The 14038-nt window shown below is 40.2% G+C and overlaps 1 protein-coding gene across 4 annotated transcripts in view; it reads left to right on the forward strand.

The window, feature by feature from the left end:
• Positions 1 to 14038, forward strand: part of tbl1x (transducin beta like 1 X-linked) — an 89383-nt gene that overhangs the window by 64301 nt on the left and 11044 nt on the right. For 3 of the 4 annotated variants that reach the window (XR_015927803.1, XM_088609464.1, XM_088609471.1), the window contains 5 exons: positions 3152 to 3297; positions 5025 to 5244; positions 9807 to 9939; positions 11899 to 12040; positions 13901 to 13964. Coding sequence is in view for 3 of the 4 variants with exons in the window: in XM_088609464.1 (XP_088465590.1) it covers positions 3152 to 3297; positions 5025 to 5244; positions 9807 to 9939; positions 11899 to 12040; positions 13901 to 13964 (705 nt within the window). In the remaining variant the exon portion in view is untranslated. Of the gene's footprint in view, positions 1 to 2355; positions 2519 to 3151; positions 3298 to 5024; positions 5245 to 9806; positions 9940 to 11898; positions 12041 to 13900; positions 13965 to 14038 lie in introns of those variants that run through there. The other variant, XM_088609476.1, reaches the window with a different exon arrangement.

The following is a 14038-nucleotide window of genomic DNA, read 5'->3' on the forward strand; positions in this document are numbered from 1 at the left end:
CCAGTAAGTACTGTATGGGATTTTCCAAATGTGAAGAGAGACAATCATAACAGAAACTTTTGTATTAGATAACATCCTCACCCTATATGCTGCGTACCTCCATGAAAGCCATTATTGCTAAATTCACAACTTTCCTTCTTTTGATGAGATGAAACATTTCTTTAAGTAATTCCTAATCTGATTGAAATGTTTTCAAGCTCTTGTGCAGAAAGCTGTGGCTTGATCTCAGTATCAGTTCTTAGTCTTCAAACTATTAATTACTGTAAGTACTTTCTAATCTGAAGCAGCCTCAAACTCTTACATTTTTGCAGTACCAGCACTTCTAATACACCACAGATTTTACTGTGGATTTTGGCAAATTGTCTGTTGGTATTTCTTCAAATGGCGACTAGCCATACCCTGTCCTTTGACCACAGACTTGCTTTATTGCTAAATGAGTTCTGCAGAGTTTGAAATCTATGTATTCTGGTTAAATGAATGCCATGCAGTCTGTGCTAATGTTCAAGGAGCCAGATGGGTGCACTTTAATGGGTGCTCCCTCTTGTATGTAAAGTGCTGAGGGATTATTTCAAATGAAATTCTTTGGACATTTAAATGCTGTTATTTATAATTGTCAGAGGGCGGTCTGTGGAGACAAGATGGCAGTTATTGTTGGAACCACTGTTCCCAGGAGGCAGTGGGGAATGACCTGTTGACCTCAGTCACCTGACCAATTACTGGAAAACCTTTTCACCTGTGCCAAAACATACTCATTCAGGAGGTGATATAATGCTCATACATTCTAGGTCACCCATGTGCATCATAGTCATGAAATAACATTTAATCAAACTGATATCGAAAACAGTTAATCAACATCTAAAGTCCTTATATTTTATTTTTATTTAATGAATTCCAGCACTAAGATTTTTAATATTTTGTTTTTTCAGTAGAAAACATAAAAGTTCATTTCTAATATGTAATGCAAACGTGTATATGACCTGTTAGAGTAGAATAGGAGAAACTGTGATGTGTGCTCCCCAATGTTGTGGCAGTCAGTGAGGGAGTGCCTCTGGGGGTATTGCTGGAATGTCACAATATTTAGCTACTGGGACTTTCAAGGCCTGTTCAGCAGCAGCTGCAACTTACAGAGGCATACCTGTATTCAGTTCAGCAATGGCTAAATATGAATTACAGTCCAGCTGTATTTCTGTCAGGCTGGGAGGGGACATCCATAAAATTGGAGTAACCCAATTACCTGATTACACACACCCTTTGGTGGTTTTTGTGAAGCCTGTGTCTCATTAAGTGACGGTAGAGCCCATTTGCTGCAGTGGTTTAAGGTGAGGGTACTTGTTACTGGCAGTATTAGGAGTTGGCATGTTGTCAGCTGTGGCAGTGATCTCACCGCACAATATTAGGTTGACCATATTCTGAAATCTGCGCTTGTTCTGTTACAACACCAAAAATAACCATTTAATTTTTCAGTATCATAAGGCTTCTCCCCACATGGCAAGTATCACTCAAGGATTTCTTTGTTAATCCAACAGTGTCAAATACTGATCCTGTTTATCGCTGTGTTTTAACCTTTTCAAGCAGTGGTGGGACGAGTTGAGCAGACAAATATATTGGTTTCAGTTACCACCAAGTAACACTGAATAACTGAACATCTGTCTCTTCAGTGGGCAATGTCGCTACTTTTCTGTTTTATATCTGCTCCTTTACCTTTTTGTTTAATTGCTCAATTTCATTTCTAAGAGTTACAGTACATGAAAATGACACATATCCGTATGAGTGGTGTAGAAGTATCAAGATGGGCACAATGTGCTTTTCTAGTGGTTTAAGAGTAATTCCTGTGAGTCAGACTGGGGTGTTCTCAACAGTTAGCATCATTAGCAGTAAGGTCTTAGTACAACAAGGTCTGTTTACAAGGCATCTTGACGTTGTGTTGAGAGCACACTGGGATGCTGGATTAAGGCAGATTGCCAAAACTGTTTTCTGTTAATGGCAGGTAAAGGGGGAAATGCCATAGCCACAGTTGAGCTCATTAGTTAAACTAATGATTAATGTGTAGACTAGAGATGTACAGTGTTTGAGCAGTAGCATCAGGAAATAGGTTGCTCTGTAGTTTGTCTTGCCTATAATTAATGATAATAGCATTATTTTCTTTATAGTATGCTGTGGATAAAACGTGATCTTTGGGGAAACTGAAGATGTGTATCACATAGACCCTATCTAATAGTTCAGAAAACTGCAAAATAAATTACTAAACGTTTCCATGGTATGGGGAAAATGTTTAACTCTTAAAAGAATGAAAACCCTTTTTAAAGAAAATGTAGGGGTTTAATAAGCACAATAACTTCAACATCTACACTTTATCTATGGCGGGACATACTGTTGGCTTCACTTTGTGTACTTATTGACTTTCTTGCTTTGAACAGTGCTTGTCTGTTTCAGAAATGTTGCAACTAGAAATAATCTTGGGGAAGGCACTAAAATGCTGGAAAATCAAAAAGAACTGGTCAACATGAAGTGGTTTAAGGTATCATATCTAGATATGTAGGATCAATGTGGCAAAGAACCCATGTGCTTTTATGATGAGATAGATGGTTTGCCAGATCAGTGGCTGGTGAGATCAGATCAGGGTGACCCGTTTCTTACTGCCTTCAAACACCTGCTCTCGGAGATTACTCTGAGAGATTTATTTTCTGATTTTCTTTATTAACATTTGTGCCACACAAATTGAAAAGTAGGCATCAGTAATGATGACTGAGGGCTCAAGGAAAATTTGAGTATGCATGAGAGTTATGTATGGCAACGAAATTTGCAGACATCTGAAATATTTGGTTACTCCTTTTAATATATACACTCTCAAATCATCCTGCAATTTGTAGGAGATGTTGGGTATGTCAAATCCAACTGAGAAAATGACTGTAAAATAAACATTTTAGCTTCCTTAGGAAATGTGGAATTAACATGTTTGTAAGAAATTGGCTAGATTTTCACATGTAAAAGGTAATGTGTGGCAGTTTTCACACAGTATTAAATTATCAAAATTCTTTAATAATATTTGATGAATGACATCCTAAAAACAGAAAGCAAATCCTGGTTGTCTTAATCCCCCAGTGTCTTAATGCCAGAAGTGTAATTATCATTGTTGTTGTTTGCATTGCAGGCTTCTCCCACTCAGCGTTCACGTTTGGTATTGAAAGCCACATCAGCCAGTCTAACATAAATGGGACACTAGTGCCCCCTGCTGCTCTCATTTCCATTCTTCAGAAAGGCTTACAGTATGTGGAAGCAGAAATCAGTATCAACGAGGTAAGCAACACTGACAGTTGGTGTTGTTTTTGTGTTCGTGCACCCAGAACAAAGCTTCTTCGGCAGTGTGTTTACGATGTTTCTTTAGGGGGTCGCAGGGGGACGCAGTGGCGCAGTGATTAGCATTGTGGCCTCGCAGTGCTGGAGACCTGGGTTCAGTCCCGGGCCCGGGGGGCTAAATGTGAGGTGTTTGAACATTATCCCCGAGTTTGCCCTGCGATGGTCTGGCTCATTGTCCAGGGATACCCATTTGTGCCCATTGCTTGCCAGGATAGACTCCAGCTCCCCTGCTACCTTGTATTGGATAAAGGAGTTAGTGAATGAATGGATGGATGGATGGATAGATAGATAGATCTTTAACGGAATGAGTAATGTGCTGAAAATCTAAAAAAACAAAGGAAGAAAACATCAACTTGTAAAGACTAAAGAATACAATAGGTAGCATCTGTACAAGCTTCTTGATTACAACAGCCTTTTGTGCTTATGCATGAACAATAAAATTCAGTTTATACAGTGGAGACTGCTTATGTATTAGTCATATTGATTTGCAAGTGATCAGTGTTAACTTTTAAACTGTTTTCTTAATCAAGCTCTTAATTAGATTCACAATTAGTTTTATAAAATCCTTTTGACTATCTTTTCTCAACCAGTTAGAGGGTTTCAGGGTAAAATTTTATATTTCATATGGTGCCACTAACTTCGTAAGAACCAACCTTAATGAAAGATATCAAAGATAGTTGATTCATTTATGGTTTCAATTGTGCGTCTGAGAGCTGGCCTAGAATGAAATCCAGCCGAGAGAGAAGCTGGAAAAGGTGGGTCCCAGCTCTGTAAGACTTAAAATAGAATGTAAGTTTAAGTACTGTTTTATTCATTTCAGAATTATTCTAAAGAATTTTAATTCATTTTAAAATAAAGCATTTTAATAAAACAATTCACCTTACAGTTTTCACATGCTGACAGTTACTTTTATAGTTAATTTTATTTACGTAAGCACACTTCAGTGAAATCAAAGTCCATTGTGTATTTGGTAGAAGTTTCAGCTTCTTAAGGAAGAATCATCCCTGTGAATGGTAAGCAGCCTCTACTGTGATGAAGTCCGCTGACCACAGTTGTTAGCAGGATTGGCTTTAGGCTCATGAAGGGTACAGGTGGTCTGCAGCCCAGATGCAAGAATTAATTATTTTCAGCTGAGACAATTCTTAGAGCAATGGGTTCCCAATCCTGGTCCTGGTGACCCACACACCTGTTGGGTTTTGTTCCAGCCGAGCCCTCAGTTACACAATCAAACCTTTCATTGACTTAATAATATCATTAATTTGAACTGTTTGTTCCCAGCTCTTTAAACATGTTGGAATTTTAACATGGTGGATAAACTTGTGACTAGAAGAAGAATGCAAATATTCTAATGAAGCTTCTTAGATCAAACAAGGCTTCGATTCTGTAGTTAAGGTGGGATTAAATGAAAATCGACAGGTGTGTGGGTCACCATGACCAGGATTGGGAGCCACTGCTTTAGAGGTTACAGCTCTACATCAAAGCCTAGACCCTGAGACCGAGATATTTATTTATTTGGAAATGTCAAAAACGCTCTCCAGAAAGTAAAAACTGTGTTGGCAACACGTGATTGTTAAAGTGAATGAGGGTTCTGCGACTTAAGGAAATGATGCCTTTGTAGGGTGAGCTGTAAGAGGTCTGGGCTACAGAGTGTTGTGCTCTCTTCGCAGGACGGCACAGTTTTCGACGGCAGGCCGATCGAATCGCTGTCGCTCATCGACGCGGTGATGCCCGATGTGGTCCAGACTCGGCAGCAGGCTTTCCGGGAGAAGCTGGCCCAGCAGCAGGCTGCCGTGGCAGTGGCCACAGCTGCTGCCCAGCAGAACGCACCAAAGAACGGGGAAGCTACTGTGAATGGAGAAGAGAACGGGGCGCATGCAATTAGCAAAGGTCTTGGATATTCAATCAGCTTTTTTTTAAAGGCATTACAAAAACCCACCAGACAGTACCCACCGAATCCAGATGGATCACAGATTAGGTCATTTTTTCATGTTTCCCACGTTGTCAGAGTTGAACAGCTGCATGATCTATTTACACCGGTGCTGAACTGACAGTCTGAAACTGGATTTGTGTTTGTGACAGTGAATAGGTAAAACAGGTCAATTTACAAGTTTTTAAAGAAAAAAGTGAAACCGCACCAATTAGATTTCAGTCCCTCTGTGATTATAAATGTGATGATTCTAATCATTGTTGCTATATAACATGGATAGCTTCAAAGAAGGGTCTCAGTTAAGGAAGTGGCACAGTTTATACTTACTGAATTTGTATACAGGGCCAGAGTAAGGGACTTTTTTTCCTTAATGAATGTCAAGTAATTGTCTTATCTTTTTCCTTAAAGATCTACTGAACTTTACACCATCCTTATTACAATGAATACCCTGTGCTGTTTGTTAGCTTTATTGCGTTTAAAATGCAGCTTATAATGATTTAAAAATAATGTTAGAAGCCTTCTGCAGGCACCTTTAGCTTTGCCATAGGCAGGTAGCCATTTCCGACTTTCCTACTTGCGAACCCCTCCTGTACCAAGTAACAAGCAAGCTGAGAGTGAGGCATGATAATGATAGCAGTGAATATCTGATAGATGAGTATTCTATCAAGGGTGACTTAAATTAATACATACAACACTCAAAGTTGAAGATTATCCAGCTCCCTGTTAAAAAATTCCTTTGGGTTTAGCTGAATAATTCTTGTATATAACATTTGACTCTTGAAATCACAACTCATTCACACTGTTCTTAATTTAGTATGAGACACCAAGGGTTCATATAAAGTGGAAAAGACAACCAAAAGTAAAGATCTGTGCTATAGCCACTTGGCAACATCTAACAAACTTTTAAGGGAACATCTGCTGTTTTCGTGCAAATATATGTACATGCTCTGACCCAGTAATGCAGTTTTCATTTCCACATTTCTTTGGCTTTTGACTGCTTTGTTCTACTCGTAGTTCAGGCTTTGCAGCCATACATACAGTGCCTTGCGAAAGTATTCGGCCCCCTTGAACTTTTCAACCTTTTGCCACATTTCAGGCTTCAAATATAAAGATATACATTTTTTATTTTATGTGAAGAATCACCAACAAGTGGGACACAATTGTGAAGTGGAATGAAATCTATTGGATTTTTGAAACTTTTTTAACTAATAAAAAAGTGAAAAGTGGGGCGTGCAAAATTATTCGGCCCCTTTACTTTCAGTGCAGCAAACTCACTCCAGAAGTTCAGCGAGGATCTCTGAATGATCCAATGTTGTCCTAAATGACTGATGGTGATAAATAGAATCCACCTGTGTGTAATCAAGTCTCTGTATAAATGCACCTGCTCTGTGATAGTCTCAAGGTTCTGTTGAAAGCGCAGAGAGCATCATGAAGACCAAGGAACACACCAGGCAGGTCCGTAATACTGTTGTGGAGAAGTTTAAAGCCGGATTTGGATACAAAAAGATTTCCCAAGCTTCAAACATCCCAAGGAGCACTGTGCAAGCGATCATCTTGAAATGGAAGGAGTATCAGACCACTGCAAATCTACCAAGACCTGGCCGTCCCTCTAAACTTTCAGCTCAGACAAGGAGAAGACTGATCAGAGATGCAGCCAAGAGGCCCATGATCACTCTGGATGAACTGCAGAGAACTACAGCTGAGGTGGGAGAGTCTGTCCATAGGACAACAATCAGTCTTACACTGCACAAATCTGGCCTTTATGGAAGAGTGGCAAGAAGAAAGCCATTTCTCAAAGATATCCATAAAAAGTCTCGTCTAAAGTTTGCCACAAGCCACCTGGGAGACACCCCAAACATGTGGAAGAAGGTGCTCTGGTCAGATGAAACCAAAATCGAACTTTTTGGCCACAATGCAAAACGATATGTTTGGCGTAAAAGCAACACAGCTCATCACCCTCAACACACCATCCCCACTGTCAAACATGGTGGTGGCAGCATCATGGTTTGGGCCTGCTTTTCTTCAGCAGGGACAGGGAAGATGGTTAAAATTGAGGGGAAGATGGATGCAGCCAAATACAGGACCATTCTGGATGAAAACCTGTTGGAGTCTGCAAAAGACCTGAAACTGGGAGGGAGATTTATCTTCCAACAAGACAATGATCCCAAACATACAGCAAAATCTACAAAGGAATGGTTCACAAATAAACGTATCCAGGTGTTTGAATGGCCAAGTCAAAGTCCAGACCTGAATCCAATCGAGAATCTGTGGAAAGAGCTGAAAACTGCTGTTCACAAACGCTCTCCATCCAACCTCACTGAGCTCGAGCTGTTTTGCAAGGAAGAATGGGCAAGAATTTCAGTCTCTCGATGTGCAAAACTGATAGAGACATACCCCAAGCGACTTGCAGCTGTAATCGCAGCAAAAGGTGGCTCTACAAAGTATTAACGCAAGGGGGCCGAATAATTTTGCACGCCCCACTTTTCATTTTTTTTATTAGTTAAAAAAGTTTCAAAAATCCAATAGATTTCGTTCCACTTCACAATTGTGTCCCACTTGTTGGTGATTCTTCACATAAAATAAAAAATTTATATCTTTATGTTTGAAGCCTGAAATGTGGCAAAAGGTTGAAAAGTTCAAGGGGGCCGAATACTTTCGCAAGGCACTGTATGTTACTGAACATCCAGGGCTTCATGAAGCTGAGAATTGTATTCACTTTATAGCCCTCTCTTAAAAGAGTGGTCTGAGGATGATAACTGCTTATGAACCAGGATTCCCCTGCCTTTTTATTTCTCCTCTTGTTCTATTCCATCTCATTTTTCCAGCAATGCCACTTCATTCACTTGTTCAACTCGCTGTCCCTCAAAGTACGCATTACATTCAGTTTGACCACGTTGCCTTCGCACAGCATAACTGCTCACATCTTAAATTTATCTTATGGTTCTGCATTTAAGCGTTCTGTCGTGGAAGGTGTCCACAGCTTGCATTCAGTGTTTCTGTGGACTTTGTTAACTTGTCCCATCTTCAAGATGTGGCTTGACGTGCGCCCTCCCAACTTCCTTCCGTTTCATTAAAGATCCAGAAACCTGCAGCAACAGCAGGTACCTTATAAAACAAATACCATACAAAAAACATTATAAGTTATAACATTATAACTCTCATTGAGCTCTTTTTCATGGTGCATTTCAACATGATGAAGCATGGCATTGAATTCTGTGATACTAAGAAAAATCGTCATCCTGGTAAATGGACGTCTAGAATATTTTAATAATTGCTTTTCGAGAAAGAAGAAGCTATTTCCCTGCAGGTCATAAAATCAGCAGGCAAAGGAAAATTGCTTCTGCATTAACTATACCCTACAGTACACATTTGATGGGACTTGGCAACACAAAGCAAGAAAGAAAAGCTCACTAGCATCATGTGGGTGTGCCCTTTTGTCATTTTGAAGTTATCTGAAACTGTGCTGTGCATAGACACAAAGCAGCAGAACAATGTATTGATTATAATAAGGAAATTGAGTGATTCATGTTAGTATTTAAAGCTTTATGATAGTTTTCAGTAGACCTTTAATTACTTAGTTTTTATCTATTAGTATATGAGATTCCATTTCAGCAGACAGTCCTCAGAGGAAATGAGCTCGATGGCAATCAGTGTGGTCTTCAGTTCATACTCCATTTATAGCATCTTTACCACTCTAAATACTGAGTAAATATTGTCCTGCAGAAGTTAGCTGGTTTTGATGTTCAGTGTAATATAAGTAGGAGGAAACAGTCTTCCATACTCCTGAGGTGCAGGCTGTACACTTTCTTTAAAAGACAGGATAGGCAATATGCCCATCAACAGATCTTCATCCCATTAACAATTCAAGTGGAGAAGGCAAGTGAAAGTAAAGATCTGTGCTGTAAGTAATGCTTGTGTTACCTCTCAGGAAGGTGATACTCAGTTTGTAACTCAAGGTAAAGACAAGTCCTACAATAAGACAACATTATTTCATTTAGAAAATCACTTTCCCAGCTTGTGTTATTATTATTAGTTTTATTAAGTGTTTTTAAGGTTGTTAGTTTTGGGTACCTCTGATCTGTGTGAATGGGTTATGGTTTTGACAAATATTTTGGCCTTAGACGTTTTAGGAATAGATTCTGAAATCTGAATAGTCCTGATGCCTGAAAGTTTAAATCTTTTCCTACATCATGAGAAACGATTAAGAAAACTGTCATTTCTGCAGTGTTGTTATTGGTTAATTGCCCTGTATCAGTTTTAAGGATGGAATTTTTACTTACTTCCAAATATACATATGCCTTTTTTTAGACAGATCTGCATTTTGCATTCCACTGCTCTTGTTTTGAGCTTATTTCGTTATTGTGGTCCAGAATAGGATACCTCTTTTAACTTATTACACATGACCTGGAGAGATTGATCAAAACAACTTAAGGAGAGCTGGATATTTCCATCCTTTGTAAGGTCTGTCATCTGTTGTTATCGTTCATCCAAATCTTAAGAATAGCTTTAAATGATGTTACAGATAACCATACGGAGGCCATGGAGATTGATGGTGATGTCGAGATTCCAGCGAACAAGGCTACAGTCCTGAGAGGGCATGAGTCGGAAGTCTTTATCTGTGCCTGGAACCCTGTCAGTGACCTTCTGGCATCAGGGTGAGGAAAGAATGGGGAGCATGTTTGTATTGTATCTTATGATACAAAAATACAAATTAGCACAATATGTAAAACATATTAATCAGCAAGTTTTGCACATGTATAATTTGTCATTATGATAAAAGTATGCCATTCCTATAAATATAGGAAACAATATGCAATATATACTATGTATACTGATGGGGAAGGGAAAAAGAAACGCAACATTTTCTGGAATGAGAATACTATAGTTTCTATAGTATGGAATGAGAATACTATATGTACCCTCACAAAATGTTGTCGATTTGTTTTAAGCCCTCTGACCAGCAATACAGCTTGTGCAGTGCGGCATTGAAACTTGCCAATCACACGAAAGCTCGTTAGGTCCAGGTGGAACAATGCCTGATCAGGTCACCTTTAAAAAGGCCTTAATTCAAAGCTTAGGTGACTGCAAGGAAAAAGCCATACTTAGCCAGTTTTCTGTGCATTTCATAATGCCTCGAATGTCACCAGAAGCAAGGGAAAGGACCATTGGCTTGCTGCAGGCAGACATGTCATGTGCCAGCATTACCAGACGCTATGGAGTAAGCCACTCCACTGTGTCCTGACTGCAGAGGTTTCAGCAGACCGGCAGGACAGATGACCGTCCAAGATCCAGTCGCCCTCGACTGACCACACCAGAGCAGGACCGACACATCAGACTGGTCCATCTGAGAGATCCTTTCAGATCTTCCAACCGTGCTGCTGCTGAAACTGCCAGCAGACACAGTGCCCACATCAGTGACAGGACAGTGAGGCTCCATGCAAGGTGACCTGTCAGAGGCCCTCTGCTCACGCCTCCTAGACATCACACCCGACTGGCTTGGGCCAGAGGCTGCGATGGTCTCGTCAGCAGTGGCATCAGGTCCTCTTCACAGATGAGTCACTCTTCAGCCTGTTCCACGCAGAAGGGAAGGCCAGAGTGTGGATGAGGAGGTGTTGCATTTCTTTTTTCCATCAGTATATATGGTGCCCCAAAAAAGGTGTGTCAGGATTATATACTTGTGTGATTATTTCCTTCAATGATCCAAAGACACATGGGTAGGTCAATTGACTCCTGGAAAACTGGCCCAGGCAGGAGTGTTTGTGTATCTGTATTTGTCTGTGTGTGCCCTGCAATGGACTGGCATCCTATCCAGGATGTACCCTGTCTTGAGTCCACTGCTTGCCAGGATAGGCTCCGGCTCTCCCACGACCCTGTACTGGATAAAGCAGCTAGAAGATGGGTTGAAGAATATACTCTTATAGATTTTAATTGCACAAATTATAAATTGGTTGTATCAAGTGTAAAATAGTGAATAGAGTAAAATAGAATAATTGTTCTGTAGGATCTAGAATATAAAAAGAATACTGAGATATAGCAATAAAATGGAATATGTCCTTCACATGTCTGAACACGGCAGCCACTGCTCTGTTGACAAATATCATTGGATGTGTATGACTGCTTCCTACCCTGTGCAATGGGCAGTGTTTAATTGTGGTGTCACTCTGCTGACCTGTAAGATTTACATCTTTAAATTGTGTGTAAGCGACATTCACTGTCACATTTGCTTACACACATGCACACACAGAGGAAACTTTGGAGTTGATCATTTAGACAGCATGTCTTTTGAGCTTTGGAGGAAACCAAAGAACCCCAAAACATGTGCAGCAACAAAGAGAACATGCAGAATCCACAAAGAAGCCTCCTCCACCAGGCCCGAAATGAACCTGGGACCCCAGGAGCTGTTGGGAAGCCATGCCTCTGTGTTGCTCATCACTGTTTATATGCTGGGTCCTAGACTTGGTTGAAAGATTAACTTGTTGAAAAGTCAAGGAAAAAAAGACAATTGTAAGAACATTTCGAGCAGTGTAACATTATTTTTATTGCCATACGACTGCTTTGCTTTTCTTGAAATGACGGCAAGGAAGAGTTCAGATGTGTGATGTTCTTGCACGTAGGTCTGGTGACTCCACTGCGCGTATATGGAATTTGAATGAGAACGGAAGCAGTGGCTCCACTCAGCTGGTTCTCAGGCACTGTATAAGAGAAGGTGGGCAGGACGTCCCAAGCAACAAGGATGTCACCTCCTTGGACTGGAACGTGAGTATCTAGCAAGGGAACCTTCACAGCAGGGGCTTCCAACTCCAAACCTTGGGGTCGAGAACTGAGCAGGTCTTCAATGTCTGTTTACCCCATCAATACCTAGAGCTGTGGAGAAGGGGTAGACTGGTCCAGTTAGACCTTAACTGGATTGATTTAACACTTTTCTGAGGTGAAGAAAGATTTAAAACTTAAGGAAACAGAAAACCTGCTTGGCTTTGGACCACAAGGGCTGGAGACCTGCTTCAAAGCTTTCAGATATTGTTATTTCATTAACATCTTATTTTAGGTATTCATGAACTTGTTACTAACTTTTCTTAAAAGTCTGCAATGCATCCTACAATGTTTCTATTTGTAGGACTAGTTTATGCTAGGATCATTTCTTCATTTTATTTAACTTTTATTAAACCGTGAAAAATACTGAGCATTGAAAGACACTTGTCACTTTTAAACCAATACTTTTTTGTAGCTGGTTCACTGGTATATTTGTTGAATGAGTATGATATCAGTAAATTCATAGTGCTTTCTGGAACTGGTCATCACCAGGGCTGAGCAACTGGGCATCTATTGAGGAAGTTGCAGGCTAGCAGTCAGGTGGCCACTATTGGAAGCAATATTAGCTGCATATCTGCAATGTTGCAGAATCGGTCTCTTTCCTCTTGTAGAGCCAAGACAAGCACGTGTCTGTTCACTATTCTCTGAATACTAGGAGCCATGTCCTCCCCAGAGACATTCAGCTGGGCGCAGGTGTGGCAAGTAGGACACTAATACATACAAAAATTCTAAAATTCTCAGTTCATGAGAAAGCTGTTGATACATGTGCAGGATGAAGACATCCATCATCCTGTTGTGATATTGGTGCTGTGCTGTGCAGCCAAGAAGCCATCAGTCACTACAGATGGAATTCTGTAGCAATAGACACTCCAGCTCTCATTTGGACCTCTCCATTGATTGGTCTGGTTCACACAACACTTCATTCTACTCATCTGTACTCCACTCACTGATGTCCACCAGAGTCATCTGCACAAACGTATTCACTAAAGATGATTTGTTGTGAAATCTTGTACATGGTGTTCTCTTGATCGTTGGAGAATATCCATGTTTTAATTTCTTGATTTACCAAGGCATAATTTCCATTTACCAGTATTTTTACATTTAGCATTTTAAATGGCCTTATCACCTTTGCCCAATCAACTCTTGCATTGGTGCTATAATTCATTTGCTTATGCTACAGTATCACTAACTCAGATGTATCACAGTTAGTCATGAATTATTATTATTAATTTTCTCACCTGCCACGTGGGAGGCCCGGGTTCGTTTCCCAGCCAGTGCAGTGCACCATGAATTATCAGTTAATCAAAATGATGTCAAAAACACTCAAGCAAAATGTACATTTTTCTAAAGCCATCCATACATTTTTTTGGTGCTCACTATAATGTTGAACTCAAACTGCCCTTTTCATCAGAGACCTGTTGCACAGTTCCTGAGTCAGAAACAAGACCTTCATTAGGACAGGGGACTTAAGCCCATGACATGGGAGTTACTGCTCCCTTGTGTCGCAGATGGCATCATAGGTCTGTATTGTCTGTTTTGAGACAGGACTTCGACAAGACGTTAACCTCTATGACACCTGCTGGCCTGTTTTGGTTTGGAATTTCTCATTCAAATGACAGAGGCCCATCTACTGGTTTAGCTGCCCCACTTCCAAATGAGACCTGATTTTCCGTTGAGTTGACTCATCATGATATTCCCAAGCTGCAGTCCTTATCTTCTGATGTCTGACAAGATTAAGCTTCAGATTTTTCAGCTTTTGGTAATACAGTATGACAACACCTTTCCATGTACTTGTTTTATCAACAGAGTGATGGAACACTTTTAGCAACAGGATCGTACGATGGCTTTGCAAGGATATGGACAAAGGATGGTATGTTTTTTATTTCTGTGTCCATCTTAACCTAAAATGTCATTTGAAAAGCTTCAGTTATTAGTTTGGTTGTT

Source organism: Lepisosteus platostomus, chromosome 2, assembly GCF_059453375.1.
Source record: "Lepisosteus platostomus isolate fLepPlt1 chromosome 2, fLepPlt1.hap1, whole genome shotgun sequence".
Taxonomy (NCBI): Eukaryota; Metazoa; Chordata; class Actinopteri; order Semionotiformes; family Lepisosteidae; genus Lepisosteus; species Lepisosteus platostomus.